The sequence below is a fragment of the Ricinus communis genome, chromosome 1, assembly GCF_019578655.1.
Source record: "Ricinus communis isolate WT05 ecotype wild-type chromosome 1, ASM1957865v1, whole genome shotgun sequence".
Classification (NCBI taxonomy): Eukaryota; Viridiplantae; Streptophyta; class Magnoliopsida; order Malpighiales; family Euphorbiaceae; genus Ricinus; species Ricinus communis.
This window is the reverse complement of record NC_063256.1, coordinates 27900750-27928038: the sequence shown is the minus strand read 5'-3', so window position 1 is coordinate 27928038 and position 27289 is coordinate 27900750. Positions and strand designations below refer to the sequence as shown.

Here is a 27289-nt window from a genome sequence, read left to right as displayed (position 1 = left end):
TGTAGTAAATCTTAGAGCAGCTTTGAACTTCATTATGATAAAGCTATTGTAATTCAGAGCTAACAAAACTCATTAATTTCCTTTCAGTTACCGTTTCATTATTAAAAGAAAAAACAAAACAAATGAATTGTGAATTATTTTATTTTCAAATATTAAATTCAAAGAATCATGTTGTAGAGAATTTCATTCCAAGTATCAGGAACGCCAGTAAGACACCAATGGCTGCAATCCATTCTAGTTGGCCTGCCCAGCCCATATATTGAAGGATGTCCATCTTTACGAAGCAGGGATAGGAGTGTTATGTCAAGAAATTTGACAGGCTTTGTGATATTTCTCAATATGCTCTTGAGAACATCTACAGCTAGAGGTATTCCTCCTGGAAATATTGAGCCCGACACTGGCTGTTGTTGCCTCACACAGCTTTTTGCTCTTGGCTCATTCCATTGCGTGCCACTGATCGATCACCAATTAAATCATAAGTATATATGATGCTCAATCTGAAGAATATAAATAAAACTACTATATATATATATATATATATATATTAAATCAAAAAGTCCAAGTCTTTGGGGAAGTTTGCTATTTTAGGGGTAAAAAGCATAAATGATACCATAACTATGTCACTTATATCTATTTGGTACCTCAACTCAATAATCATAAAAAATGGTACTCTAAGTCAGTATTAATAAATCAGGCAAGAGTAATTGATGTGGCAACTAGATTCTTTCTCTAGCTTCCATGTTACCACTCATATGTACATGATTAATCCTAGTAAGCCTAAGAACCTTAATCTCCTAAACACAACTGCAAGGTATGAGTTCAAATTAGAGGAGTTGAAAGAATGTTTAACATCTAACTAGGATTAGTTGTGTCCAAATAAAAATTGATGTGGTAGTTAGTCAAAAAATTTGGTTGCCACATCATTTCATAATGACTGAAAAGTGTAAACTGATTTATTATTGGTCAGTTGGGGTATTATTTTTTATGATTATTGAGTTAAGGTATCAAATGGATATAGTAGCTATAGTTATAGAACCATTTATGTATTTTACCCATATTTTGGCGAATTCTTAAAAAAAATTAATTTAGCCATGATTTAGCCAATTGAGTACTATTTTGGCCAAATTGAATTGCTAGTAAAAATTATACAACGTGTATAGCAATGTGGACGCCATTTAGAAAATGAAAGGTGGCGCTAGGACCCATTAATTTGGATTTTCGAGTTCCTAATTGACATCCATATCACTGCTCATATTGCTTAATTTTAACAAACAACCCAATTGGGCCAAAACTACACTCAATTAACTAAATCATGGCTAAATTTACAATATTTAAAGAATTGGCCAATATTTAACAATATTGAAAATAATAACAAATATCAAATTTATAAATACTTTATTGAATAATCCAAAGTAAGTCCCAGTCTAACTGTGAATCTGTTGGTTTAGCTATAGATTGTAAGAAAATTTTATTTCAAATCAAAAAGCTTTTAAAAACATAAATATTATATTTTGTAGGATCACTTTATTTTCAAACTTGTTTATTACGTGATCCGAATCTAAAAGGATAATCAATAGAAAAGAATTATTATTGAGATATTTAATAAATCAATTGATAATTGAGGAATTTTAAATTTAATAACTTATTTAATATTTCATTTTATTTTTTTATTTTTTATCATAAAAATTTAAAATTCATTTATTTTATATTTTTTCTGACTATTCTTCTTCTGAAAAATTGAAATTACTATTTTAATTTAATTATTATTCTATCACTACTAAAAGTATTATATTATAAAATTCAAAATTTGAAGAAAAAGTATTAAACTAAAACATTGAGCTTTTTCTATAGTTCTTTATTTATCGAGATGTTGATTTTATTTCAATATTTTTTATTAAATATAATTATCTTAAGAAAATATATAAATATAATTACTGACATAAAATAAAATATTTCACATATTTTATATAATCTTAATAAATATATAATTAGATACCATAAACATATAAAACTTAAAATTGGCAAATAGTCATTAAATCAAGTCCAAAAGCAATTTTTAGTATTTAATTTTAAAGTGCATTTAGATTTGTTTGAGGTTAAATTATTGATCAGGCTTGTAAATTATATGATAACATATGAGCTCCTACTAAACAATTAAGAAAATATTTATAAAATAGTTAAATGTGTTTCATAAATATTTTATTATATACTAACTTATCGAATACTTTTATTCATTGCTTTTATAATAATTATTTACTCACGTAATGTATGTGACAAGTATAACCTATATATATATTCTCTAGTATTAAAGCATGGGAGGGATAGGTTATACAGATATTTGATTTAAATTTATATAGTGATTATTTCTAGGATTATAAGGCAAATGATTTGAGTTAGTGTGGTCTCCGTCGTAAGTCTTAAGATAAATAGTAATTCATATAATATCACTTTCATAACTTGCATTTTTAATCATAGAAATAATCACTGTTTAATCTGAAGAACGGTTATTTTGGAAACTCTTTTCATTAATTTGATTACTCCCTTTAAAGTAACTACAGATGGTATCATTTTAAAAGCTAAAAATTTAAAAACTTTTTTTTCTCTTTTTTAAAATCTAAGAAAAGAAATCTCAATCTTATAAAGGCTCACTCGATTTATGATTTTGAGATAAATGCTTAATTAAAGGAAAGCAAACCCAGCTACTCTATTTGAAGCAAGATATGAGTTTACAAAAAATTCAAAACCAATTACAAACTAATTTTATTCAAAAAAAGATTTCTAATTTTTAAAGAAAAATTGAAAAAGAAGTTTGTTCAGATCTTCCAAATGCTTTCTAGAAAAGAAGACAACATATGGTAGATTTACTATATGAAAAAAAATTGAGTTAAGACAAATCCCTACTAAAGCGAGGCCCATTCAAATGAACGAGGCCTTAGAAAACCATTATAGGATAGAAATCCAAGACTTACAGAAAAAAGTTTAATTATCAAATCATGATCCCCCTAGTCTTGTGCAGCTTTCTATGTCAATAAAATAGTGAAATAGGAAGAGGTACCCCTAGGTTAGTAATTAACTATAAGCCTTTAAACAAAGCTCTTAAGTGGATTAGATATCCTATACCAAACAAAGAAGATCTTCTTCAAAAGCTTCATTCTGCTTTCGTTTTTTCAAAGTTTGATAATGAAGTTAGGATTTTGGTAAATCCATATTCATCCCAGAGACCATTACAAAACTGCATTTACAGTTCCATTTGGCCAGTATGAATGGAATGTAATGCCATTTGGTTTAAAAAATGCCCCTTCTAAATTTTAAAGAATTATGAATGACATTTGTAATCCCTATTCAAAGTTCTGCATTGTGTACATTGATGATGTACTGATTTTTTTCAATTTCTCTTGAACAACATCTTAAACATTTAGAGACGTTTTTCTATGTTGTCAAGAAAAATGGCTTAGTTTTTTCAAAATTCAAAATCTCTTTGATGAAGATGATTCTATGCAAATTTATTGATTGTTTATCAGTTGTTTATTCGTGTATTTAAGTCATATTTATTCTTGTTTGATCGCACTTTGGTATGTTTATGAGTTTTTCAGGATTTCAGACTCATTGATGGGAAATTGATTGATTTTCGGGCAGAAACCAAGCAATATGGATGATTTACGCATATTAGATGTTTGTTGGAGTCAATTCCTTGATAAGCGCGCAATTCGAGGCCTTTGCACGGGCAATTACATGGCCATGCACATTTGCATGGCCTCCCTTGCCCGTCGCACGGGCCATTGTACGAGCCGTGCATATTAACACGGGCCATGGCACGGGCTAGGGCACTTCTGCCTGTAAGTAGGCGCACGTAAAATGAGACAGGGTTCCACTTTTGATTTCTAGACTTCTCTACGCACGCGACCCCTCACTTCCGCACCTCTGTTCTTGACATTTTGGGAGACCAACGTCAGTTCAAAGGATTGATTTGGAGGATTCAAGCAAAGATTGAAGTTTCTAGACGATTGGCCGAGACATCCGAGATCCATACTTGAGGCTGGTTTCAGAATTGGCACTTGCGACATTCCCACTCCGATTCAATAGAAGAGCGGTTATATGTTCCATTTTCTTTTCTGTTATTTATTTTCTTTTGTATTTGTTTCTTTCATTATGAGTAGCTAGGACTGCCGAACCCATTGGGGTTCACCTTTGTTTATGGATTGTGTTTAATTATTGGATTTTTATCTGCCATTTTTGTAATCTTCTTACTGTTTAGTAATAAAATTTGATTCAATTAATTTGAGACGTTAAATTAATTGTCTTTTGGGTTGTTTCTTGACATTGAGAAATACTTTTTACAACTGGAAATTAAATGGTAAGAACTGGTAGTTAACACTTAGAGATAAGGTTAATTCACTCACTGGATTAAGAATTAACAACTCTTAATAGTTCTAAATCATGCTTAATGCTAATCTGTAATAATCTGATAGGAAGAGATTCCATTAGGTTAGTACAGATTTAGGAACTCAGTGAGCTTGAGAGAGGAGCGGAGTTCGATTTAGGATTTAGGCACGGGTAGCAAGATTGGCAGTTTATAAAATCAACCTTAGAATTCCATCACTTAGGTCCCCTTTGGGTTTGCTTCTTTGTTACGGTTGTCTTTCAATTGTCAGTTGCTGTTGTTCCTTTATTTGCATTCATAAGCCTTAGTTAATTAATTTAGACTTCTCACACCTTATTTCAGACTAAATAACATAACGAACAGTAGTAACTTTAGGTTTACCCAATCTCCAGGGATACGACCTTTATACTCACTAGTGCTAGACCACATCGATAGGTTCACTGCCTTAGGTGTAGGTTGCATAAGTAGCCCATCAAGTTTTTGGCGCCGTTACCGAGGAATTTAACGGTGAACTAGAGTGAATTATTTTTATGTTAATTTAGTCATTATTTATTTATTCTTTATTTTTTATTTTATTATTTTTTGTTGATTGGTGGTTGTTTGGTTGGGAGTTTCAGGTAGTTTATGACCAGGAGCTCTAACCCTGATCCCATAGCACCCTTATCTGACCCGGAGTGCTCTCTCAGATTATTGAGATGATGTTTGTAGGTAGTTGAGGAGGACGGAGTTACAGTTCAGGTTCAAGGAGCAGACGCGATGGAGAACCTCAACCCCCAGGCCGATGACGATCAGAGGACGATGTACGAGTTTGCTCGACCATCTTTGGATGGAACGAAAACTAGTATAGTCAGACCTGCTGTAGCGGCCAACAATTTTGAAATAAAAGCCAACGTTATCCAGATGATCCAGTAGAGCGTGCAGTTTGGAGGATTGCTCAACGAGGATCCCAATACACATATCTCTAATTTTTTGGAGATTTGTGACACATTCAAGATAAATGGAACAACCGACAACGCGATTCGACTGAGATTGTTTCCATTTTCCTTGAGGGACAGAGCTAAGAGATGGTTGCAATCCCATCCACAGCAAATGATTACTACTTGGAAGGCGTTGGCTAAAAGATTTTTATATAAGTATTTTCCTCCCGCTAAAACTGCTAAACTTAGAAATGACATATCTTCTTTTATGCAGTTTGATGATGAAAGCATGTACGATGCATGGGAGAGGTTTAAAGACTTTTGAGATGCTGCCCACATCATGGATTGCCAGTATGGATGCAGGTTCAAACCTTCTATAGCGGGTTGAACCTTACGACGAGGTAGATGGTGGATGTTGCAGCAGGTAGGGTGCTAAACAGTAAGATGCCCGAGCAGGCTCAGAATTTGATATAGGAAATGGCCATGAACAATTATCAGTGGTAATCCTCTAGGAGCCGATCAAGAAGACAAGGAATGGTTAACCAAATAGATTCTACAGCAGCCTTGGCAGCTCAGGTGGAGCTTCTGACCAAGAAGATTAACCAACTCCAGATGACGATTCATGCAGCGAACATTGGCTGCGAGTTTTGTGGTGGCCCGCACTACAGCGTGAACTGTATTGCGGGAGGTATGTTTGCTTCATCTTCATCTACTTTTCCATCTGTTTCTACTGTGTCTTCTGATGTTGAGCAGGTTGACTATATGGGGAATGCCCCAAGGCAGCAGAACGATCCTTACAACAATACATACAACCCTGGGTGGCGCAATCATCCTAACTTCAGTTGGAGGAACAATAATGCTTAGGGTCCATTTAGTTTTCAGAGACTTCATCAACAGCCATAGCAACAGCCAACTAGGCCTGCACAAGCTCCTCCTCCACCAAAAAAGAAATCAAATTTAGAGGAGCTTATGATGAAGTTTGTAACATCTAGGAGATAAGGTTCCAGCAAACTGATAGTGCACTTAGGAACCAGCAGGCCTTGATTCAGAACTTGGAGACCCAGATTGGTCAAATCTCTAAGATGTTGTCTGAGAGGCAGCAAGGAGTGCTCCCTAGCACCACTGAGTCTAACCCAATGGAGCACGTGAACGCCATCATTTTGCGTTTAGGTAAGTTAGTTTCAGCTCCTTCTAAGCCTATTTTTTACGACTCCACTATTGATGTGCAGTAAGGTTAGGAACCTGAGGGACAAAAGGTGAAATCAATTCCAGTCAGGGAATATCAACCTAAGATTCCTTATCCTGCTAGAATCAAACAAGCAGAGGCAAAAGAGCAGTTCAGTAAGTTTTTAGATATTTTTAGACAATTGCATATTAACTTGCCTTTTATTGATGCATTGGAGCAGATGCCGAAGTATGCCAAGTTCTTAAAGGACATACTTAGCAAAAGAAGGAAGTTGGAGGAGGTAGCCTATGTTCAGCTTAACGAGGAGTGCTCAGCGGTGTTTCAGAGCATGTTGCCAGAGAAACGTCATGATCCAAGGAGTTTCACTATTCCTTGCACTTTAGGTAATTTGTGTGTTGATGGTGCATTAGCTGATTTGGGGGCTAGCATAAATGTCATGCCTACTAGTTTGTTTAATAAGCTAGGTTTGGGGAGGCAAAATCCACTAGGATGTGCATTCAATTAGCTGACCGTTCTGTTAAGCTTCCTAGGGGAATTGTGGAGAATGTGCTAGTCAAGGTAGATAAGTTCATATTTCCTGTGGACTTTATGGTTATGGATATGGATAATGAGCATGGTGTACCATTGATTTTGGGGAGACATTTCCTTGCCACAGCTAGAGCTAAAATAGACGTATTTGAGGGGAAGTTAGAACTTAATATAGGGGATGACTGTGTTACTTTTAGTTTACTCCCATTTGACAGTTCTTCCACCGACCATGTTCATGCCATTTGTAGTATTGATGAAATTGGTCCTGCATGTAATAAACAACCACAGGATGTACAAATGGATGATGCTATACATGTTTCTTTCCCTGTTAATATGTGTTATTCATCTGAAGAAAACAACTCGTATCCATTTGAGACTTTGTGCTATGATAGACCAAAGAAGGGTAGTTGGAAGTTTGTTTTTTACAAGTCACTTAGCCGGAATTCGAAGTGGATGAATGGACATCCCAAATCGGTACAGAGAACACCTCCTTGGTCATCTACCGTACACATCGGACCTTCTCATTGCGCTTATATGCCTCGAGCCCCAACTTACTTTGAGCCCACCTTCTCAATTTGCTCGCGATGCAGGAATGCTGCTGCAGAGTCCAGCTAGACGACTCGAACAAAAAGAAGCTCCTTCGGGAGGCATTCCTGAATCTATTTATGCTTTTTGAATTTTTGGACATCTTTTTATTTATATAGTTATTTATTTTTAGTTAGATACTTCAGTCTGTTTTTAGTGTGTTTTATTTTGAGGAGACTCTATTTTATTGAACCTTTTACTAGATGTTGCTTGGGATGTGTTTATTCTTGAGTTCTACAGGAGTTAGCCTACTCGATGCTCGTACGTAATTTTAAGGACTAACATATTTTGGAGTGTTAAAGCACACATCAAGGGCAGTATCCAGTAGACTTTCTAGTTTTTATCTCTTTCTGTTGTCTTGTTTTCCTTTTAGTTTTTCAGTTTCTTTTGTGGACTCCCATAATTTGCTTCTTTGTGCGTATTTTATTTCTTTTTGGAGTGCCTACCTTGTTCACACTGAGGATAGTGTTTTTCTCAAGTGTGGGGTAAGTACCTTATTTTTGTGCAGGTACCAATTTTGTTTCTGCTGTTTTTATCCTGCTTTCATTTCCCTTATTGATTGAGTCCATTCATTCTTACTGTCTTTATCTTGAGTTTTATTTTAATCCAGTAGTTGATAATTTTTTCTCTTTTGAATGGATACCCGTATAGTTTTTTATTGAATCTTGTTGAAAGAAGGCAATGAACGAATCTCTTAGTTTCAATCTAGCCAGGTAAAACTGGTGTTTTTTCTTAATTTTTTCATTTTACTTTATCTTGGATATAGAACACTGTTAATATTGATGCTTATTAGATTGTTTGATTGTTTAAACTTTGATTTGAGAATTCATGCAATTTTATCCCACTCAAATGGTGAGGCTTTTATGCTCCTTCTGTTTTTGATTAGTGAGCATGGTGCAGAATTTTTGCTTCTAGAACTTCCTTTGTGATGACTTTTGAGATTACATGAATTTTTTTTTAACCATGAGATGATTTGGGCACTTAGGAATTACACAATTTGGCCAAAAGCCTAACCCTGTTTTTCCTTTAGTGAAACCATTTTGAGCCTTAACCTTTTTCTTTCATTGTAATTCACCTCTGACACTCATTTTATCATTTCTATCCATTCTACCATTCTTTCTACCATTATTGCTGGAAATTATGTACATTTATGCTGCATTTCATTTTGGATCAATTTGCATATATTCACTAAGTTACTAAATTTTTGGTAGATGCTCCCTTCAATCCAAATGGTAAATATCATTTTACTACTCTGATTAAGCATTGTATTACTTCATCTTGCGTTATCTATTGTTGCAGGAGTTTAAAAAAAATAAAAAATAAAAATAAAAATAGAAAAATAAAAAATAATTAAATAATTAAATAATTAAAAATAATTAAAATTTATTTTCGAGCATCATCTTATTATTAGAGCAACTTAGTGTTCAATTTTGGTACAGCATCTGATCCTTGGCTATATTCTTGCATTACCTGCATAATTTTCGAGCAACTTTCACTTTTCATATTTCTCCGTACCCTACCTTAACCCCATTACAACTTGGCTCAAGATCCTTTGATCATGTTTATTGATTATTTCATAGTAGTGGAGATCGGATCTATAAGCAAGCTTATGGTAAGCACCTTTTTCTGTACTTTTGCATTGAGGGCTGGGCGATATTCTTTTCACCTATATACACTTGTGTGTTTTGAGTGACATCTTGTAAGGCATGCTTCTCGAAATCTCAGTTTGGATGGTTTATCATTTTAATTGTAGCATCTTTATTAACTTTGTTCTCCGTCTTAAGGATTTAGTGATTTAGGGATTTTAAGGAAATTCGTCACGGAGTTTTGAGACTTGTTTTGAGCTAACCTCCTGCAAAGTATTTGATTGAGTTATTTGGTATCTATTTGAGGAGCGAGTTGTTGATTGCTTGAGGACAAGCAAACGCTTAAGTGTGGGGTAGTTTGATGAAGATGATTCTATGCATATTTATTGATTGTTTATCAGTCGTTTATTCATGTATTTAAGTCATATTTATTCCTGTTTGATCGCACTTGGGTATGTTTATGAGTTTTTCAGGATTTCGGACTCATTAATGTGAAATTGATTGATTTTCGGGCAGAAACCAAGCTATATGAATGATTTACGCATATTAGATGTTTGTCAGAGTCGATTCCTTGATAAGCGCGCAATTCGAGGCCTTCGCACGGGCAATTGCACGGCCATGCACATTTGCACAGCCCGTTGCACGGGCCGTGGCACAGGCTAGGGCACTTCTGCCTATAAGTAGGAGCACGTAAAATGAGACAGGGTTCCGCTTCTTATTTCTAGACTTCTCTACGCGCGCGACCCCTTACTTCTGCACCTCTGTTCTTGACATTTTGGGAGACCAACGTCAGTTCAAAGGATTGATTTGGAGGATTCAAGCAAAGATTGAAGTTTCTAGATGATTGGCCGAGACATCCGAGATCCATACTTGAAATTTGGTTTGATTGGCACTTGCGACATTCCCACTCCGATTCGATAGAAGAGCGGTTATATGTTCCATTTTCTTTTCTGTTATTTATTTCCTTTTGTATTTGTTTCTTTCATTATGAGTAGCTAGGACTGCCGAACCCATTGGGGTTCACCTTTGTTTATGGATTGTGTTTAATTATTGGATTTTTATCTGCCATTTTTGTAATCTTCTTACTGTTTAGTAATAAAATTTGATTCAATTAATTTGAGACGTTAAATTAATTGTCTTTTGGGTTGTTTCTTGACATTGAGAAATACTTTTTACAACTGGAAATTAAATGGTAAGAACTGGTAGTTAACACTTAGAGATAAGGTTAATTCACTAGCCGGATTAGGAATTAAAACTCTTAATAGTTCTAAATCACGCTTAATGCTAATCTGTAATAATCTGATAGGAAGAGATTCCATTAGGTTAGTGCAGATTTAGGAACTCAGTGAGCTCGAGAGAGGAGCGGAGTTCGATTCAGGATTTAGGCACGGGTAGCAAGATTGGTAGTTTATAAAATCAACCTTAGAATTCCATCACTTAGGTCCCCTTTAGGTTTGCTTCTTTGTTACGGTTGTCTTTCGATTGTCAGTTGCTGTTGTTCCTTTATTTGCATTTATAAGCATTAGTTAATTAATTTAGACTTCTCACACCTTATTTCAGACTAAATAACATAACGAATAGTAGTAACTTTAGGTTTACTCGATCTTTAGAGATACGAACTTGATACTCACTAGTGCTAGACCGCATCGATAGGTTCACTGCCTTAGGTGTAGGTTGCATAAGTAGCCCATCACTCTTTATTCCAAACAAAGATCAAATTTCTTAGGCAATACATCGCTCGAAGAATTATTACCCCAATTGAAAGATCTCTAGCCTTTACTTCAAAGTTTCCTAATAAAATTTTAGAAAAAACTCAATTATAAAGATTCTTTGCAGTTTAAATTAAGTCATGGACTTGTATCCAAATTTAAACTGTTTGGAAAAGCCTCTCTATGATAGGTTGAAGAAAAATCCCCCTGCATGGTTTGATGAGCATACAAAGATTGTTCAAAGCATCAAAAAGCAAGTATCTGGAATTCCATGTTTGCATCTCGCTAATCCATATGCATTCAAAATAGTTGAAACTGATGCATCAGATTTAGTTTATAGTAGAATTCTAAAACAAGTTCAAAGCAATAAAGAATGCATTGTCCAGTTTACTTCTGCACACTGGAATGACACTCAAAAAATTATTCAACCATTAAATAAGAAATTCTTTCAATAGTCCTACGCATTTCAAAGTTTCAAAGTGATCTTTTAAATCAAAAATTTCTTTTAAGAATTGATTGTAAATCTGCAAAAGAAGTATTACAAAAAAATGTCCAAACATAGGTTCAAAGTAAACTTTTATCAGACGGCAAGCTATTCTTTCTATTTTTTATTTTGAAATTGAATACATATGAGGAGATTCAAATTTAATATCAGACTTTCTAACCAGAGAGTTCCTTCAAATATAGGAGTGACAATGCCTCGAAAAACAAAAGTAAAGTATAAAGAAGAAAAGCTAAGAGAAAGTTCAAAAACAATACAAAGCCCAAAGAAGGAGATAATTCCCTCCTCTTCAAAGCCAATAAGAACCCGGACAGAAATCATCCAGGAAAAAATAATTTCTTATAAAGAAGATCCTGCTCACAAGCAATTTCAAATACAGGAATGGCTTGCACAACAACTTCTTGAATTTTTTGAAATAGTCCATAAATATTCAAAGACAAAGCTTGTGGCTAACCTTCAGCCGGAAATCTCTCCAAAGTCATCCTCTTCCTCAACTAAAGGTAAAGGTATACTCCATATCCCTCTTTCAAAGCTTGAGATAGTAGTTTTCTCATAAAAACTATCTCACGATTCTTAAAGCATTTCAAAACCAAATTCTCAAGAAATTATTTTATCCCAAATAAAACTTTTTAAGCAATTAAATATGTAGAAAAATAAAATTTTCAAAGAATTTTAACTGTTGAAGAAAGATTCTGTATCGAAAGCCCTTCAAAGTTAGTTTCAAAATTTTTTCCTCCAGGATGGTATTTTTAACCCCTGGAAGAAGGCTAAACATCAGTCTTATTACCAGTCTATCTTAGAGGTGATTGCTTCTGCAAAATTCAAACATCTCAAAAAATATAAAGACAATAAAGACCCAGCATATTCTACTCGTACTATTCAAAAAAATCCTTCAACCTTCAGATTAGGGAATGGAATTGCATTATTCAAGATCTCTCCCAACGACCCTTGAAAACACTTATCCCTCAAGTCTCAGTACCACATTCTATTACTAGGATTACCAAGCCTGGTTCAATGCCTTTCTCTTACAAAATGAAGGACAAAGCCATTTCTGGCTCTTTTACTTCGATACTAGCACTATCCAGCCCTTAAAGATCTCTTACTGGTTTAAATAATGGTGGAACTATAATGGTAATGTTCCAGAAACTATAATACTAGAAATCCTCTCCATTTTTAACCTCTTCAAAGCTCATTATAAACTAAACAAAATAGAAAGACAATTTTCACCCTTGCTTCTATTCTATTCAAACTTCTTCCTCCCTTGGGTATGCATGTGGTATTTTCATTTTAATCAAGTAGTAGTTGGAGAATTCATTCTTACCCACAGATTTAAAGTAAAGTGGTGGGACAAATTCAACCACCAAAAAAAAATTATCTATAAATATGGTTCAAAATTTCCTTACAAAGCACAGTTTCTTGCCAGTACCTAAAGACCAAACTACCTTCCTGGCACAGAAGTCTTTCATACTTTCAAAATTCACGGTGGCCTAAATAAAAGATGACTTCCTACAACTTATCAGACAATTTTCAGAAACCGCCTCCTCTCTAGAAAAGTCTAAAGCCTCATCATCTTCTTCAAGCACCAGCTCTACAGCCATTCACTTAGATGGTGACTCTAATGAAGATGATTGTTTTGAAATATTCAAGAATATAAAATAAAATGTTGTAAAGCTTTATAAAGCCCTTGGATTGAAAACTAGAAATGGCAGCCCACGATGACATTTTGTAACAGGCCAAAAGCCCGAATGAAAAAAAAAAGTATCTTCAAAGGAAAAAGAAAAAGATTCTCTTATCTTGCTCCATTATTTCAAAGCATGGTAGACAACTTCTGATCCATCTCAAAAAAAGAAAGAAGCCTCCTGCCCCATTATCAAAAGCATCTAAAGAATAAATTACTGAAGCTGAAGGCTCAAAACCTATATAAATAGAGGAGGTTTCATAAAAGAAGGCAGAATGGAAAACTAGAAGAAAATATTGTATTCTTCAAGTTCTCTGTAATCAATAGGAATATAGGAAGATAAGAGTGTTGGGAGTAAGAGAGGTCCATTTCTTCTTGTATTCTACAACTCTACTCTTATAAGTTGTATTTCTTTCCAAAACTTTTATTTTAAAGATTGTATATTTTTTTAATAAATAAACACTTGCTTTCTTTTCTTTACTCTTTGTGCAGAATTAGATAACAAGTGTATGCTCTGTGCTTGCCTCATCTGAGGATCCTGCACATCAAAAACTTGTTATTTATCTGTTTACATCAAAAACTTACTCTTTTCTCAAATATTATGTTATTTACCTGTTTACATTAGAAACTTGCTCTTTTCTCAAATATTGTGTTATTTATCCTGATGTAAACAGATAAATAACACAATATTTGAGAAAAGAGTAAGTTTCTGATGTGCAGGATCCTCAGATGAAGCAAGCACAAAGCATACACTTGTTATCTAATTATGCACAACGAGTAAAGAAAAGAAAGTGTTTATTTATTAAACAAATATTCAATCTTTAAAATAAAAGCTTTGGAAAAAATATAACTTACAAGAGTAGAATTGTAAAATACAAGAGGAAAGGGATCTCTCTTAATCTCAACACTCTTATCTTCCTATATTTCTATTGATTATAGAGAACTTGAAGAATACAATATTTTCTTCTAGTTTTCCATTTTGCCTTCTTCTTTGAAACCTCGTCTATTTGTAAAGGTCTTGAGCCTTCGGCTTCAATAATTCGTTCTTTAGATACTTTTGATAATGGGGCAGGAGGCTTCTTTCTTTTTCTGAGATGGAGCATAAGTTGTCTGCCATGCTTTGAAATAATGGAGCAGGATAAGAGAGTCTTTTTCTTTTTCCTTTGAAAAAATTTTACTTTTCATTTGGGCTTTGGTCCGTAACAGAATGTCACCGTGGGCCGCCATTTCTGGTTTTTAACCCAAGGACTTTACAAAGCTTTACAACATTTTATTTTATGAGCTTAAATATTTCAAAACAATCATCTTCATTGGAGTCACCATCTAAGTGAATGGTTGTAGAGCTAGGCTTGAAGAAGATGATGAGGCTTTAGACTTTCCTTTAGAGGAGGTGGTTTCTGACAATTGTCTGATTAGTTGGGCCGCCGCTAATTTTGAAAGTATGAAAGACTTATGGGCTAGGAAAATTGTTTGCTATTTAGGTGCTGGCAAGAAACTGTTCTTTGTAAGGAAATTTTGAACCATCTTTATAAATAGTTATTCTTTGTGGTTGAATTTGTCCCACTATTTTACTTTAAATTTGCGGGTAAGAATAACTTATCCATCTGCTACTTAATTAAAATAAAAATATCACACACATACCCAAGGGAGGAAGAAGTTTGAACATAATAGAAGCAATGTTTGAAATTGTCTTTCTATTTTGTTTGGTTTATAATGAGCTTTGAAGAGGTTAAAAATAGGGAGTACTTCGGGTATTATAATTTCTGAAATATTACCATAATAGTTCCACCATTGTTTAAACCAGTAAAGGATCTTTGAGGTCTAGATAGTGTTAGTATCGAAGTAAAAAAGCTAGGAATGACTTTGTCCTTCATTTTGTAAGAGAAAAGCATTGAACCAAGCTTGTTGGTAATCCCAGTAATTGAAGGTAGTATTGAAACTTGAGAAATAGGTGTTTTGAAGGGTCATTGGGAAAGATCTTGTAGAATAAAATTCCATTCCCCAATCTTTGTGGTCTTTATATTTTTTGAAATGTTTAAACTTTGCAGAAGCAGTCACCTCTAAGATAGACTGGTAATAAGACTAATGTTTAGCCTTATTTCAGGGTTTAGAATACCATCATGGATGGAAAACTTTTGAAACTAATTTTGAGGGGCTTTCTGTACATAATCCTTCTTCAATAGTTAAAATTCTTTGGAAATTTTATTTTTCTACATATTTATTTGCTTTAAAAAGTTTTATTTGAGACAAAACAATTTCTTAAGAATTTGGTTTTGAAATACTTTGAGAATCGTGAGGTAGTTTTGGGGAGAAAACTACTATCTCAGGCTTTGAAAGAGGGATATGATGTTCATCTTTACCATTAGTTGAAGAAGAGGATGACTTTGGAGAGGTTTCCGACTGAAGGTCAGCCACAAGCTTTTTCTTTGAATATTTCTGTACTATTTCCAAAAATTCAGGAGGTTGTTGTGGAAGCTATTTCTATATTTTAAATTGCTTGTGAGTAGAATCTTCTTTGTAAGAAGTTGTTTCTTCCTCGATAATTTATGTCCAGGTTTTGATTAACTTTGAAGAGGAAGGAATTATCTCCTTCTTTGGGCTTTGTATTATTTTTGAACTTTCTTTTAGCTTTTCTTCTTTATCATTTGCTTTTGTTTCTTTGAGACATTATCACTCCTATTTTTAAAGGAACTCTCTGGTTAGAAAGTCTGGTATTGAATTTGAATCTCCTTGTATGTATTCAATTTCAAAATCAAAAACAAAAAGAATAGTTTGCCATCTGGCAAAAATTTACTTTGAAGCTATGTTTTGGACATTTTTTTGTAATACTTCTTTTGTAGATTTACAATCAATCCTTAAAAGAAATTTTTGATTTAAAATATCACTTTGAAACTTTAAAATGCATAGGACTATTGAAAGAATTTCTTTTTTGATGGTTGAATAATTTTTTTGAGTGTCATTCAAGTGTGCAGAAGTAAACTGGACAATGCATTCTTTATTGCTTTGAATTTGTTTTAGAATTCCGCCATAACTTAAATCTGATGCATCAGTTTCAACTATTTTAAATGCATATGGATTAGCAAGATGCAAACATGGAACTTCAGAAACTTATTTTTTTATGCTTTCAACAATCTTTGTATGCTCATCAGACCATGCAGGGGGATTTTTCTTTAACCTATCATGGAGAGGCTTTGCCAAACAGTTTTAATTTGGATAAAAGTCCATGACATAATATAAACTGCCAAGAAATCTTTGTAATTGAGTTTTTTCCAAAATTTTATCAGAAAACTTTGAAGTAAAGGCTAGAGATCGGGGTAATAGTTCCCCGAGAGATGTGATGCCCAAGACATCTGATCTTTGTTTGGAATAAAGAGATTTTGAATTTTGAAACAACTAAGCCATTTTTCTTGACAATATAGAAAATCATCTCTAAATGTTTAAAATGTTGTTCAAGAGAATTTTAAAAAATCAGTACATCATCAATGTGCATAATGCAGAACTTTGAATAGGGATTAAAAATGTCATTCATAATTTTTTAATTTTCAGATGGGGTATTTTTTAAACCAAATGGCATTACATTCTATTCATACTGGCCAAATGGTATTGTAAATGTAGTTTTATAATGGTCTTTGGGATGAATTTGGATTTGCCAAAATCCTGACTTCATATCAAACTTTGAAAAAACAAAAGCAGAATGAAGCTTTTGAAGAAGATCTTTTTTATTTGGAATAGAGATATCTAATCTACTTAAGAGCTTTATTTAAAGGTTTATAGTTAATCACTAACCTAGGGGTACCACTTTCTATTTCACTATTTTTATTGACATAGAAAGCTGCACAAAACCAGGAGGATCGTGATTTGGTAATTAAACCTTTTTTCTCAAAGTCTTGGATTTCTATCCTACAATGGTTTTCTAAGGCCTTGTTCATTTGAATGGGCCTGACTTTGGTAAGAATTTATCTTTTACTAAATTCTTTTTCATATGGTAAATCTACCATATATTGTTTTCTTTTTCAGAAAGAATTTGGAAGATCTTAACAAACTTCTCTTTCAATTTTTATTTTTAAATCAGAAATCTTTTTTTAAATAAAATCACTTTGTAATTAGCTTTGAATTCTTTGTAAACCCATATCTTGCTTCGAATGGAGTAGCTAGGTTTGCTTTCCATTAATTGAAGCATTTATCTCAAAATTATAAATCGAGTGAGCCTTTATAAGATTGAGATTTCTTTTCTTAGATTTTTCTAAAAAAAGAAAAATAACTTTTAAATTCTTAGCTTTGAAAATGATACCATCCATAGTTACTTTGAATGGAGTAATCAAATTAATGAAAGGAGTCCCCAAAATAACCGTTTGATGTAAATCCTTTGTAAGAATGAAAATATTTTTTAAAGCAACGTCTTTGCTTAAAATTGCAACTTCAGTTTTTCCTGCAATTTTAATCTTTGAATTATTGGCAGAAGTGAGTTTTTTATTTGTCTCTTGATGATACCTTCTAGGAACTAACTCATAATTGATACAATTAAGGTCTGCTCCAGTATCAAACAAGGCTATAGTTTCTATTTGAAAATCACAAGAGAAAATAAATTTTATCTGAATTAGAGATTTTCTTGAGGTTATTTCTTTTAGAACATTTATGAAATTTTCTGGAACATTCTCAGAAACCTCAAGATTTTGAAAATCATTTTCTTCATCAGAATCTGATTCACTATTTTCTTTTAAAATTAAGCTTTAGAGTAAAACGGAATCATTTTGTTGCTTTTTTTAAATTCTTTAAGTTTTGTTTTAATAGCTTTAATTTCTTTTTGGAGTTCTTGGACAGTAGGAAGGAGATGCTTTTACTTTTTTCCCTTTTTTAAAATCGTAGTAAGATCTTAGGTGTTCCTACTAGATGAATAGATAAGGGTTTCAATTTTTAAAATTTCTTTCAAAACTTATTTTTGAATTTGGGGGTCATTAATATGCTTGACAGCTTCAAGAAGAGTTTTTTGTTGCCTAGTGAGCATATTAATGGCCTTTGAAACTTTGTCAGAATCCGATTCAGAGTATTCAAATGAGGTTTTAATTTCATTAATTTAGAAATCTTCTTCGATATTAGAGGGATTAGAAAACTCTGATTCAAAGGTTTCAACTGGAAGAGCAGAAATTTTGTTTAAAACTTCTTCTTCTATTTGAAGCTCTTGAAACATTTTAGAAAATTTACAATACTTTGAATTATGGCCTTTCTTGCCATACTTGTAGTAAGTAGTTTTGCTAAAATCTTTTTTGGGCTTCTATTTTGAATATTTTTTTAAAGAAGATGGATTTTTGTAAAAACTTTCTTTTTTATTTGGGACCTTCCTGCTTTTGTGAAAATATTTTTTCTTATAAGATTTTAAAGAGTTTTTCTCACATTTTTCTTTGCAGGCAGGGGATGGCTCTGTGGGATTATACTCAAACTGGTTACAAAAACTACTTATTTCTTACTTAGTTTTCTTCATTTTCCATTTGAGTTGTCTTTGAAGCTTAAAATCACGGTAAATTTTAAGTCCTTCCTTCTGAGTAGGGCTAACTAATTCACCATAAGTATAGAGATCATAAGGGATTTGGCCATTACGGGCTTCTCTGATAACATTCCTAACTCTCTCACCTAGTATTTTAGGTAAACCGGCTAAGAATTTCTCTTTCCAGAATGGCTGGTTAGAGTCTTCCCTAAGCATAACTATGGTTAGGAAAGTGTATTTGTAGGCTTGGAAATTACTAAGCTTTTTACAGGTCAGGTTGATGAGAAGTTCAACATTCTTATTTTTAAGGTGAGATGGATCTCCTATGAAGTGAAAGGAAATCGAAAGGATAAGGGTTGATACAACATCCACAACTAGATTTTATAATTCTTCTAGGATAGGGGTTCCTTCTACTGTAGTTTGGATAACACCTAAGATTTATAGCTGTTGGGTTTGAGTGAGATGGTAATCCCACCATCCTTTAAGCTGGCTTGAAAAACTGGCTATAAGGAGTTCAACTATGGCTCTATCAGAGGTACCACTTTGGGTTTTGTAGGCATTTACCACCATGATCATCTGTTGTAAGAGACCAAGAATGTTATACTCAGACATTCCATCTATATTCCATTCATAGATGGAAGAGGCATTGAATCTAGACTGGGTAAGGATATTATTCATGTTTTCTATGCCCAGGTCAGGGGCAGTAGTTCTAGGAGTATGCCAGGTCAATCTAGGAGCTTGCCATCCCAATCTATTGATTTGATGGGCTTCTTCAGTAACATTTTCTGGTCATGAATTATTAGATTCACTGCTTTGGGCTTGCTCTATAGCACTAATATTCCTGCTGCATTGAGGAGTATTTGGTACTACAGTCTTTGAAGACTCGAAAGTGGCTAACTTACTGAGTTGTTCTTTAACTGCTCTAGCAAACTCAGTTTGCTTTTGAAATTGGTCTTGACTAGGCTTTGAAATCTCATAGGGTTTGAAGACAGTATTTTAAGTTTTTCTGTTTGACTCTTTTCTTTTGGATGACCAGTATTAGAGACTACAGAGGCCAAGACTGTAGCAGGTCTTTGAATTTGGCTTTCTATCCTAACCAGCTGCTTTCCTATCTTGTTAAGATAGGTATTTGAAAAATTATTCTGGTGAACAATATTTTTGACATTCCTTTCAAAATTCTTACCTAGTAGCTTGTAAGGTGTGGCTGCAATTTATTTTTCTCCATAAGAAATGGTTATCTTTCTAAGAGGAGGATATTCAGACTAGATGGTTTGGTTCTCTCTGACCTTCCACTCTGGGGCTTTGTTTCTAATGGTAACAGAACTAATGACCTTATCTTTGAAAGGGTATAAAATACTATTTTCTTTGTAATAAATTTGAAACTAATCAAAAAAGTGATTTGGACTTTGTTTTGTAAACAAAATTCATAGTATTTTTCTTTGATACTTTTTCTTTTAAATTTTTTTAAAAAAAAATAGAGTTTTTTGGAATGGTTTTTCTTTGAATAGAAATCTTCATGTAAAAGCTTTTTATTGATTTGAAAATCTTTTGAAATCATATTGATCTCTACTTCTAGATTTTGGGTTATTGCTGATAGTGATGGTGAAGAAAGGGTAAAGATAGTCATCTTTTTTTTTTGGCTTTCATTATAAACAGGTCTTGGGACATTGCTTTAGTAATCAATATTTTGTAATGTGGTGTTTGAGCTTGGCAAATCTGATGTTGAAAATCTTGGCAAGCTTTGTGTTGGAACAGGTTCTTTGTAAGGGGCATAGATGACAGAGGGTATGTTTGAGACCCTCCCAGTATCTATAGTTGAAGTGGAAGAAGTATCATTAGAAAATCTAGAGGAAGTTAATCTTCTGTTGAATATGAGCTTTACTTTCCCATCTGGAAACTGGGTTATGTTTCTGAGGTTAGTGTTTGGCTCTGTCTGCTTTGGAGATTCAGGTTGGGTTGCTCCTTCGAGTGTCCATTCTTCTGGAAGTGTGATGTCTTTCCATTGAATGGTCTTTGGAATAGTTGCGTTGGCTTTAGAGGTCTATTTGGAGGAATAAGGTTTCTCCTTTTGGTGAATGAAGCTTGTGTTTGGAACCAAAAGCAGAAATCATGGCTTTGTAATGGATTTTAAAAATCAAAAGCTATCGAAATAAATCCTTCAAGCATTTTATAATTATGCATTTTAATCTGAAGAACAATACTCTTTAAAATATTTTTATCATTTAAAGAGATTGTAATATTTGGAAAACAATTGAAACTGATAGGCCCTTTGTTAAGACTCAATTCAACAATGCCTAATAAGAAATCATAGAAATTTGTAAACCTAGCATCCCTAAGGATTGCTAAGATAGAAGTATCTAATCCTTCTCTGGTCAATTGTGTCCTTTTTAAAATGTTTTGAAAGATAAGAGTGACTTTAATCATATATTTTTGCTAGAAGTTACTTGTTTTAAGATAAAAGAATCTTCTAGAATTGACTCAATATTTTTAATATTTTGGTTTTCTTAGCTTTCTTCTTCTTCGTTATCCAAAATATCAGAAGTTTCAACCTGTTTTATGAGAATAAGTTATATAATCTTGTTATTTTCTTTATAATTTTATCTTATTTATTTTATTTCACCTTTTGTTTCTTTAATTCCTCTTGTAATTTTTGAATAGTCATCATTGAGTTTTCTATCTTTTTCTCAAGGATTTTATTGAGATGTTTAATTTTAGTCTAGGATATTTTAGAGGTAGTTGTCTTATCTTCAGATTTACTTTCCAAATTTTTTTAAAAGTTGATCGAAATATACCTTTTGGTCTTTGGTTAACAAATTAATTTTTTTTGAAACTGCTCTGTCTGCTACTAGAAACCTGATTATCGTTTTTAATTTCTTTATCAGAAAATTCTAATAGATTGAAGAAGAAGAGCTTCTATTTTTGCTAAATTCGCTTCTTTATATTTAGCTCTTGTACTTGTCTTTAACCCTACAATATTTCGTATAATGTCATTTTTTACCGCATTTAAAACAGATAGTATCTTACAACTTTGATTTAGTAGTATTTGCAAAGGATTTTACTTATTTTGTTTTCATTTATGATGGTTTGTTGTACTAAAGTTAATTTTTTTATTAGACTAATATTTCACCTTTCTATATTTTATAAAGTTTTTTTTTATCTTTTCCACTATAGTTTTCAGAGCATTTGCTATTGGTTGTTTTAACATTTATATCAAATTGTTAATAGAACATTTCAAGTTCTTTTTAAGTCTTTTTAATTTTTCATTTAAATATTCTTGAAGTTTTCAATCTTGACATATTTTAAGACCTTGTTTTTGGATAAGACTTACAAATTCTCCTTATGTCAAGTTGTTACAGTATATTACATGGGTTCCAAAAGTCTCTTTGATTTTATTCCTAACTTGTTCTCCTAGAAGGATAGAAGACCTGCTACAAATTTTTCTTTTCTGAAAAGGCTGGTTTTATTTTTCTCTAAGCATGACTCTAGTTAGAAAGGTAGTTTATACAATTGAAAATTGTCTAATTTTTTACATCTTAAAATTTTGATAATAATTATGCATTTTTTATTCTAAGATGTGAAGGATCTCCAATAAAATGAAAAGAAATAAAATGATTCAGGATACTTATAGCATCTCGAACAATTGTCTAACTTATTAGGACTATACCTGATTCGTCTACTTGTACTGCATTCAAAATATCTAAATGGGTCTCTAGGGGTAAGATAGTAATTCTTTCAATCTTTAAGCTGTCATAAAGATCTTGAAATAAATAATTCTTTGTCCTTTTTAAACCGAAATTTATGTTTTGTAGCAAAAGCAGATGCCATTGCCTTATAATGAATATTATATATCAAAGCCACTGGGATTAATCCTTCTAACATTTTATAATTGTATGTTATAACCTATAATATTAGGAATTGCAAGATATTTTTATCATTTAAGAGATTATTATATTCAGATATCAGTCAAAAGAAATTAGTCCACTACAAAAACTAGAACATACATAACTAATTAAGTAGAGGGTCTTGAAAGTTTATGAATCTGCTATCCCTAAGGACCTCTAAATGAATATATTTAAATCTCTTTTGTTATGGTTTAATTCCAGCTTAAACTAATTATATATAAATATATTTAAAGTGTTTGTCTTTGTGGTTTTGCAAAAATTTTGAAGAAAGAAATTTATTGTTTTAAATGATTTTGAGAATTGTATATTTCTATTTCTTCTTTTAATTGTAAAATCAATTGTTTTAAAAAAATTAAATCTTGTGGTTTTATAAATCTATTCTTTTTCAATTTTTAAAATTTTTAATGATCAATATGTTTTTTAAGATTTTCAACTATATATTTCTCATAATTTACAATCTTATTATTCTTAAAACTGGTAGAAGAGTTTGAAAAAAAATATAGGTCGACAAAATAACTAATCCATCATTCTAGACAATAATTATTTTAGAATTAAAAAGTGATAATTACGAAGACGATATTATGTGGATTAGTGCATATTGCGGTACTTAATGTAGAGACCCCAAGCCATCTATTATTTGACCTAAAACAGTTACTGTTAAGTTCAAATCAATTATTTCCCTAACCATATTTCTCCCTCAAACTCTCATACCATAGTGGAAATAAGAACGCTAAACAATAAATAGGACCTTACTTATAGTGAGACGGAGAAATTCCCTGAAAGAAAACCAGCGTTTTTGTAGGATCAATATTTGACTCCACCCAGCTACCCCATGTTGTGAGTGCTTCCTTGAAAGCAAGAATACGATCCATGTCCTTTCTTATCTCATTTCCTACTTTGATATAATCCCATCTGCAAAACATTATCAATTATATACCCTTGTTTAGTAATGATAAAAATATCCGATTTTATTTTATTAAGGATTATATGTGGCATTGTTCAAGAGGTTTTGTTCGTACGGTTGAGCCGGTCCTCTACGGTTCCACCAATGCCAGGTGTTAAAGATAAGCATGTCAATGCCTTTCCAGAGCTTGCCAGCCTCTATTGAATCAAGTTTCAGGACCCTGCCAATCTTTTCACGTACTACGTCCACTAGGTAGACATTCCGATCCAACATCACTTTAATTCCATAATCCTGCCAATTTAAAAGAAAAAAAAAATTCTTTAGACTTTCTTTTCTCTAAATCAAATATAATTTCTCTTTTTTATCAGAATTGTCAGTTAAGCAAAAAAGTAAAATATATTTTTGAATCTTTTATTTCTTTTTAATTTAATTTAATTTATTTTTACTTTTAATTTTATTTTATTTTACCTTTATACTATAACTTTTGTTAAAATTAAGCACCCAATAATTTTTAATAAAAGTAAAAGATAAACTATAAAATAGATCTTCTTTCTTATGATCCAACTGCGGTATGGATTCTATATTGAGATTATTAAATAATTTATATTTTTATATTAAATACTTTTAAATAGTGAAAAAATATAATAAATTAAATTCTAGAAGAATCAAATAGCAAATCACAAAAAGTCAGATTTCTCGTAATCAATTACATATTACTCCTGAAATAATTTGAAAAGATAAAAAATATTTAGGAAATTCTTATCTAGGTATATACACTAGAACTAAAGAAAGAATAAGTATTTTATATTTTGGTGTTGGATGATTGAAATATATTCTATTATTTAATATTAATAAATATGTGTCAATTATCTATCGATTTAGTGTATAGATGAGGACAATATGCTATGCATAGACAAAATTTTTTTAATATATTTTGCATATAGATTAACTATTTTGGTTAAACTACTAATAATATGTATTATGTGTGTGAAGAGGCATACCGTGAATGAAAATGTGGAGACGTCTCCTTCTCTTGCAATGGTGTATTTGGCAGTGGGCATTGAAGAGTGAAGCATGCACGTCAACGATTGCCACTGATTCCGACTTAGAGAATCCCCAACAAACATGATGCTTTTGTTCCTAAATCTTTCCAAGAAATTCACACCACTGAACCTACAACAACAAAATTGCTAAATATATATATAAAAAAATTTAAACTTGGTTTAATTTAATATATATCTTAAACTTTTATAAACACCATCATTTAAAATATATATATATATATATATATATATATATATATATATATATTAATAAAGTTATATACTAGGAAAAATTAAGTATTATGAAAAGAACTAAAACATTTATCAAATTGTTTTAAAATTTAGATTTTACTTAGCCAACAAATACCAATTGTTATCTCTTTAAATTATTTGACTTTTATATTGAGTTTTAAAATTTATTACGTTTTAGAAAATATTTAACTTATTATATTTATCAATATTAAAGATTTTTTGATATCTCTCTTAAAATGAATAATGATACAATTATTAGTTTTATATGAATGAATAAATAAAAAAAATTAAGTTTAACAAAAACAATATAATTAAAAATCCTTTACAGAATAAAAAAATGCCTAATGATATTAAAAATCTAAATACTTATTTTTTTTTTGTGAATTTTGGTCTTTTTTTAAATTTTTATTTAAATGACCCGATTTGACTAATTAATTGCAATTATAATTAAATTAAAGTTTCAATCAAAATTAGATGCTACTCCCGTAACTTTAGATACTAATCTGTTTCTATTTTATCAATATTATTTGCCTTTTAAAAAAAATATAAAATCACTATAAAAATGAGGAAAAAAATGAATTGACCCTTAATTTTTTTTCTTGATTCATGATTTTTACTTGTCATTCACTTTTCTATTGTGATGGGTAAATATATATGGCAATGATGTGTAAATTGTTGATAATAACACGTCACCCTATTTTGACTGAGATTTTATTTGGCTATAATTGTAATTAATTAGTCAAATCAGACCATTTAAATAAAAATTAAAAAAATAAACTAAATTCACAATTGAATATAAATGTTTAAAATTTTGATATTATTAAATCTAAAAAAAATATTTATAACATAAGTCTTTCTTAGAAATGCTATTCAATCTATCTATTTTTGTTTAAACTCTTGCTTACTGGATATAGTATATAATACTCTATAAAATTATTTTTAATCTCAAAATATCAAGAGATAAAAAAAAATATAGACAAAAGTTGAAATAAAAATAAATTAAATATCTAACATTTACGTTTTTTTGCCAAAAGATGATCCAATCTAGAAGTTCATAAAATCCAATATGGTATTTTCAGAAAAAGGAAATATTTGTTTTCTAAATGAAAAAATGGGGGTAAAGACATCCCACCGCAGAACCCGTGATCTTGACAAGGACAGACATTTTTGAAGGGTTTATATTCCCACATGGTAGAAGAGAATCTATTCGTCCCCACCACCCCTGAGGTAAATAGCTAAAGAAAGCTCAATGGGAAAAAAAAATGGAGAAAGTGCTGTGACAAAAAGCACTTTGCAGTGCGTGCATTATGCATACTCACAGCATAGCCGGACAATACAAAAACCTTTCTTGTACACTTCAATTCTTGTTAACAAAATCATTGCAATACCCTCTTTTATTCCTATATGGGTCCTACTCTTTGCTACTGTTATTAATTCTGCTCATTGGATTCTATGTGAAATTAAAACTGAGAATTATTGACTATAAGGATTTGTTCATGCTCTTTCTTTTTGTGTGTGCATGAAATTAATAACTTTCAAAAATAGTTGTAAAGTAAAAAAAATTAGATTAAATAATTTTTCATTTATTAAACACAAAATCGTCTGTTCTATAGATTTTTAATACGGCCGAAACTTCTTTATAAATTTTATAAATTTTGTTTATGTTTTTCAAGAAAATAATGAATTTTAATAAAATTTATGAATTCTGTGAGATTTTCTAAAAAATTTAATTTTAGATGAGGTATAAAAATTCAAATACATAATTAGAAAAGATTATGATCTTTTTATTTTTCTTCCAAATCAAAATCAATAAGAAAGAATTTTCAAGGATAACAAATGAAATGCCAAATTAGGAGTAACAGAGAACAAATTATACTTTTTTTCTTGAACCAGAAACAAACAATATATATTACACATTATTCTTTTAAAAGTTGTGGTCGGTGGGGGTTAATAAGAATATTATGAGAACTTTGGTGGCTTTTCCTCACTCCAACGATGCCATAGCTGTTCCAGGCTAGCCAAAACTATCGATGTCTAGAGTCCAGAAAATTAGGAACATTTAGCTTGGCTAAATTGCTTAATTACGAAATTAGAGAGAGAGAGAGAGAGAGAGAGAGTTAGCGAGTTACCTTTGTAAATCACAGGCTGATGGTTTCCATCTGTACTTGGTGTACAGAAAATCCGGACGGCCGTTCTTCTGGCAGCTGAACTCTCTCTCAATGAAGGAACACGCAGCCGAGGCGTTGTAGAGGGGGTAGCTGTCATCAATGACCCAACTCCCACTAAAGAAATCGCAGTCACTTCTTGCGTTTCCTTTGTACGCGATAACCATAAGAAGCGTATTGATAACAGTGAAAACGTAATAACCCCAGAAGCCCATAGCTTAATCTTCTTATCACACCCAACAAAAATAGATGCTATGGCTATGGCATGGAAAATGGTTAAAATAAAATGGTACTGGCAACCTCTTTCTCCATCCTTTTTTATCAGAGAGAGAAAAAGAGAGAGTGGTCCGCGAAAGGTTTTGGTGGTTGCTAGTATTTCACTGTCTTATGCAAGCGGATGGTAAGATATACTCATCTATGAATCATGGTGCATAATTTAAATATTTAGTTGATGATAACTGTATGGAAG

The 27289-nt window shown here is 31.9% G+C and overlaps 1 protein-coding gene and 1 non-coding gene across 4 annotated transcripts; both read right to left on the bottom strand.

Moving 5' to 3' along the window:
• LOC8278631 (protein trichome birefringence-like 41) lies at positions 1-27289 on the bottom strand. 3 transcript variants are annotated; one of them, XM_015717133.3, is made up of 5 exons: positions 26785-27289; positions 24362-24527; positions 23476-23651; positions 23210-23368; positions 1-453 (listed from the first exon to the last, which is right to left on the bottom strand). In XM_015717133.3, exons 1-5 carry the CDS (start codon positions 27033-27035, stop codon positions 159-161), a joined length of 1047 nt encoding a protein of 348 aa, XP_015572619.2. In that variant the 5' UTR covers positions 27036-27289; the 3' UTR covers positions 1-158. The 3 variants fall into 3 exon arrangements, with proteins under 3 accessions (XP_015572619.2, XP_002515611.3, XP_015572620.2); XM_002515565.4 differs by having other exon boundaries at positions 24362-24533; positions 26785-27280; XM_015717134.3 differs by lacking the exon at positions 1-453 and adding an exon at positions 14040-14190 and having other exon boundaries at positions 24362-24533; positions 26785-27283.
• On the bottom strand, positions 5540-5645 carry LOC112534168. The gene has a single exon (XR_003078474.2). It is a non-coding gene; the product is annotated as a small nucleolar RNA R71 (small nucleolar RNA).

Excerpts from the sequence above, each read along its gene's own strand:
- LOC8278631 (XM_002515565.4), bottom strand. The coding sequence starts at position 27,035 with ATGGGCTTCTGGGGTTATTACGTTTTCACTGTTATCAATACGCTTCTT. Across the intron at positions 23,652-24,361 it reads TCTCCACATTTTCATTCACG|GATTATGGAATTAAAGTGAT; the intron begins GTATGCCTCTTC and ends TTAAATTGGCAG. Across the intron at positions 454-23,209 it reads ATTTCTCCGTCTCACTATAA|TGGCACGCAATGGAATGAGC; the intron begins GTAAGGTCCTAT and ends GTGATCGATCAG.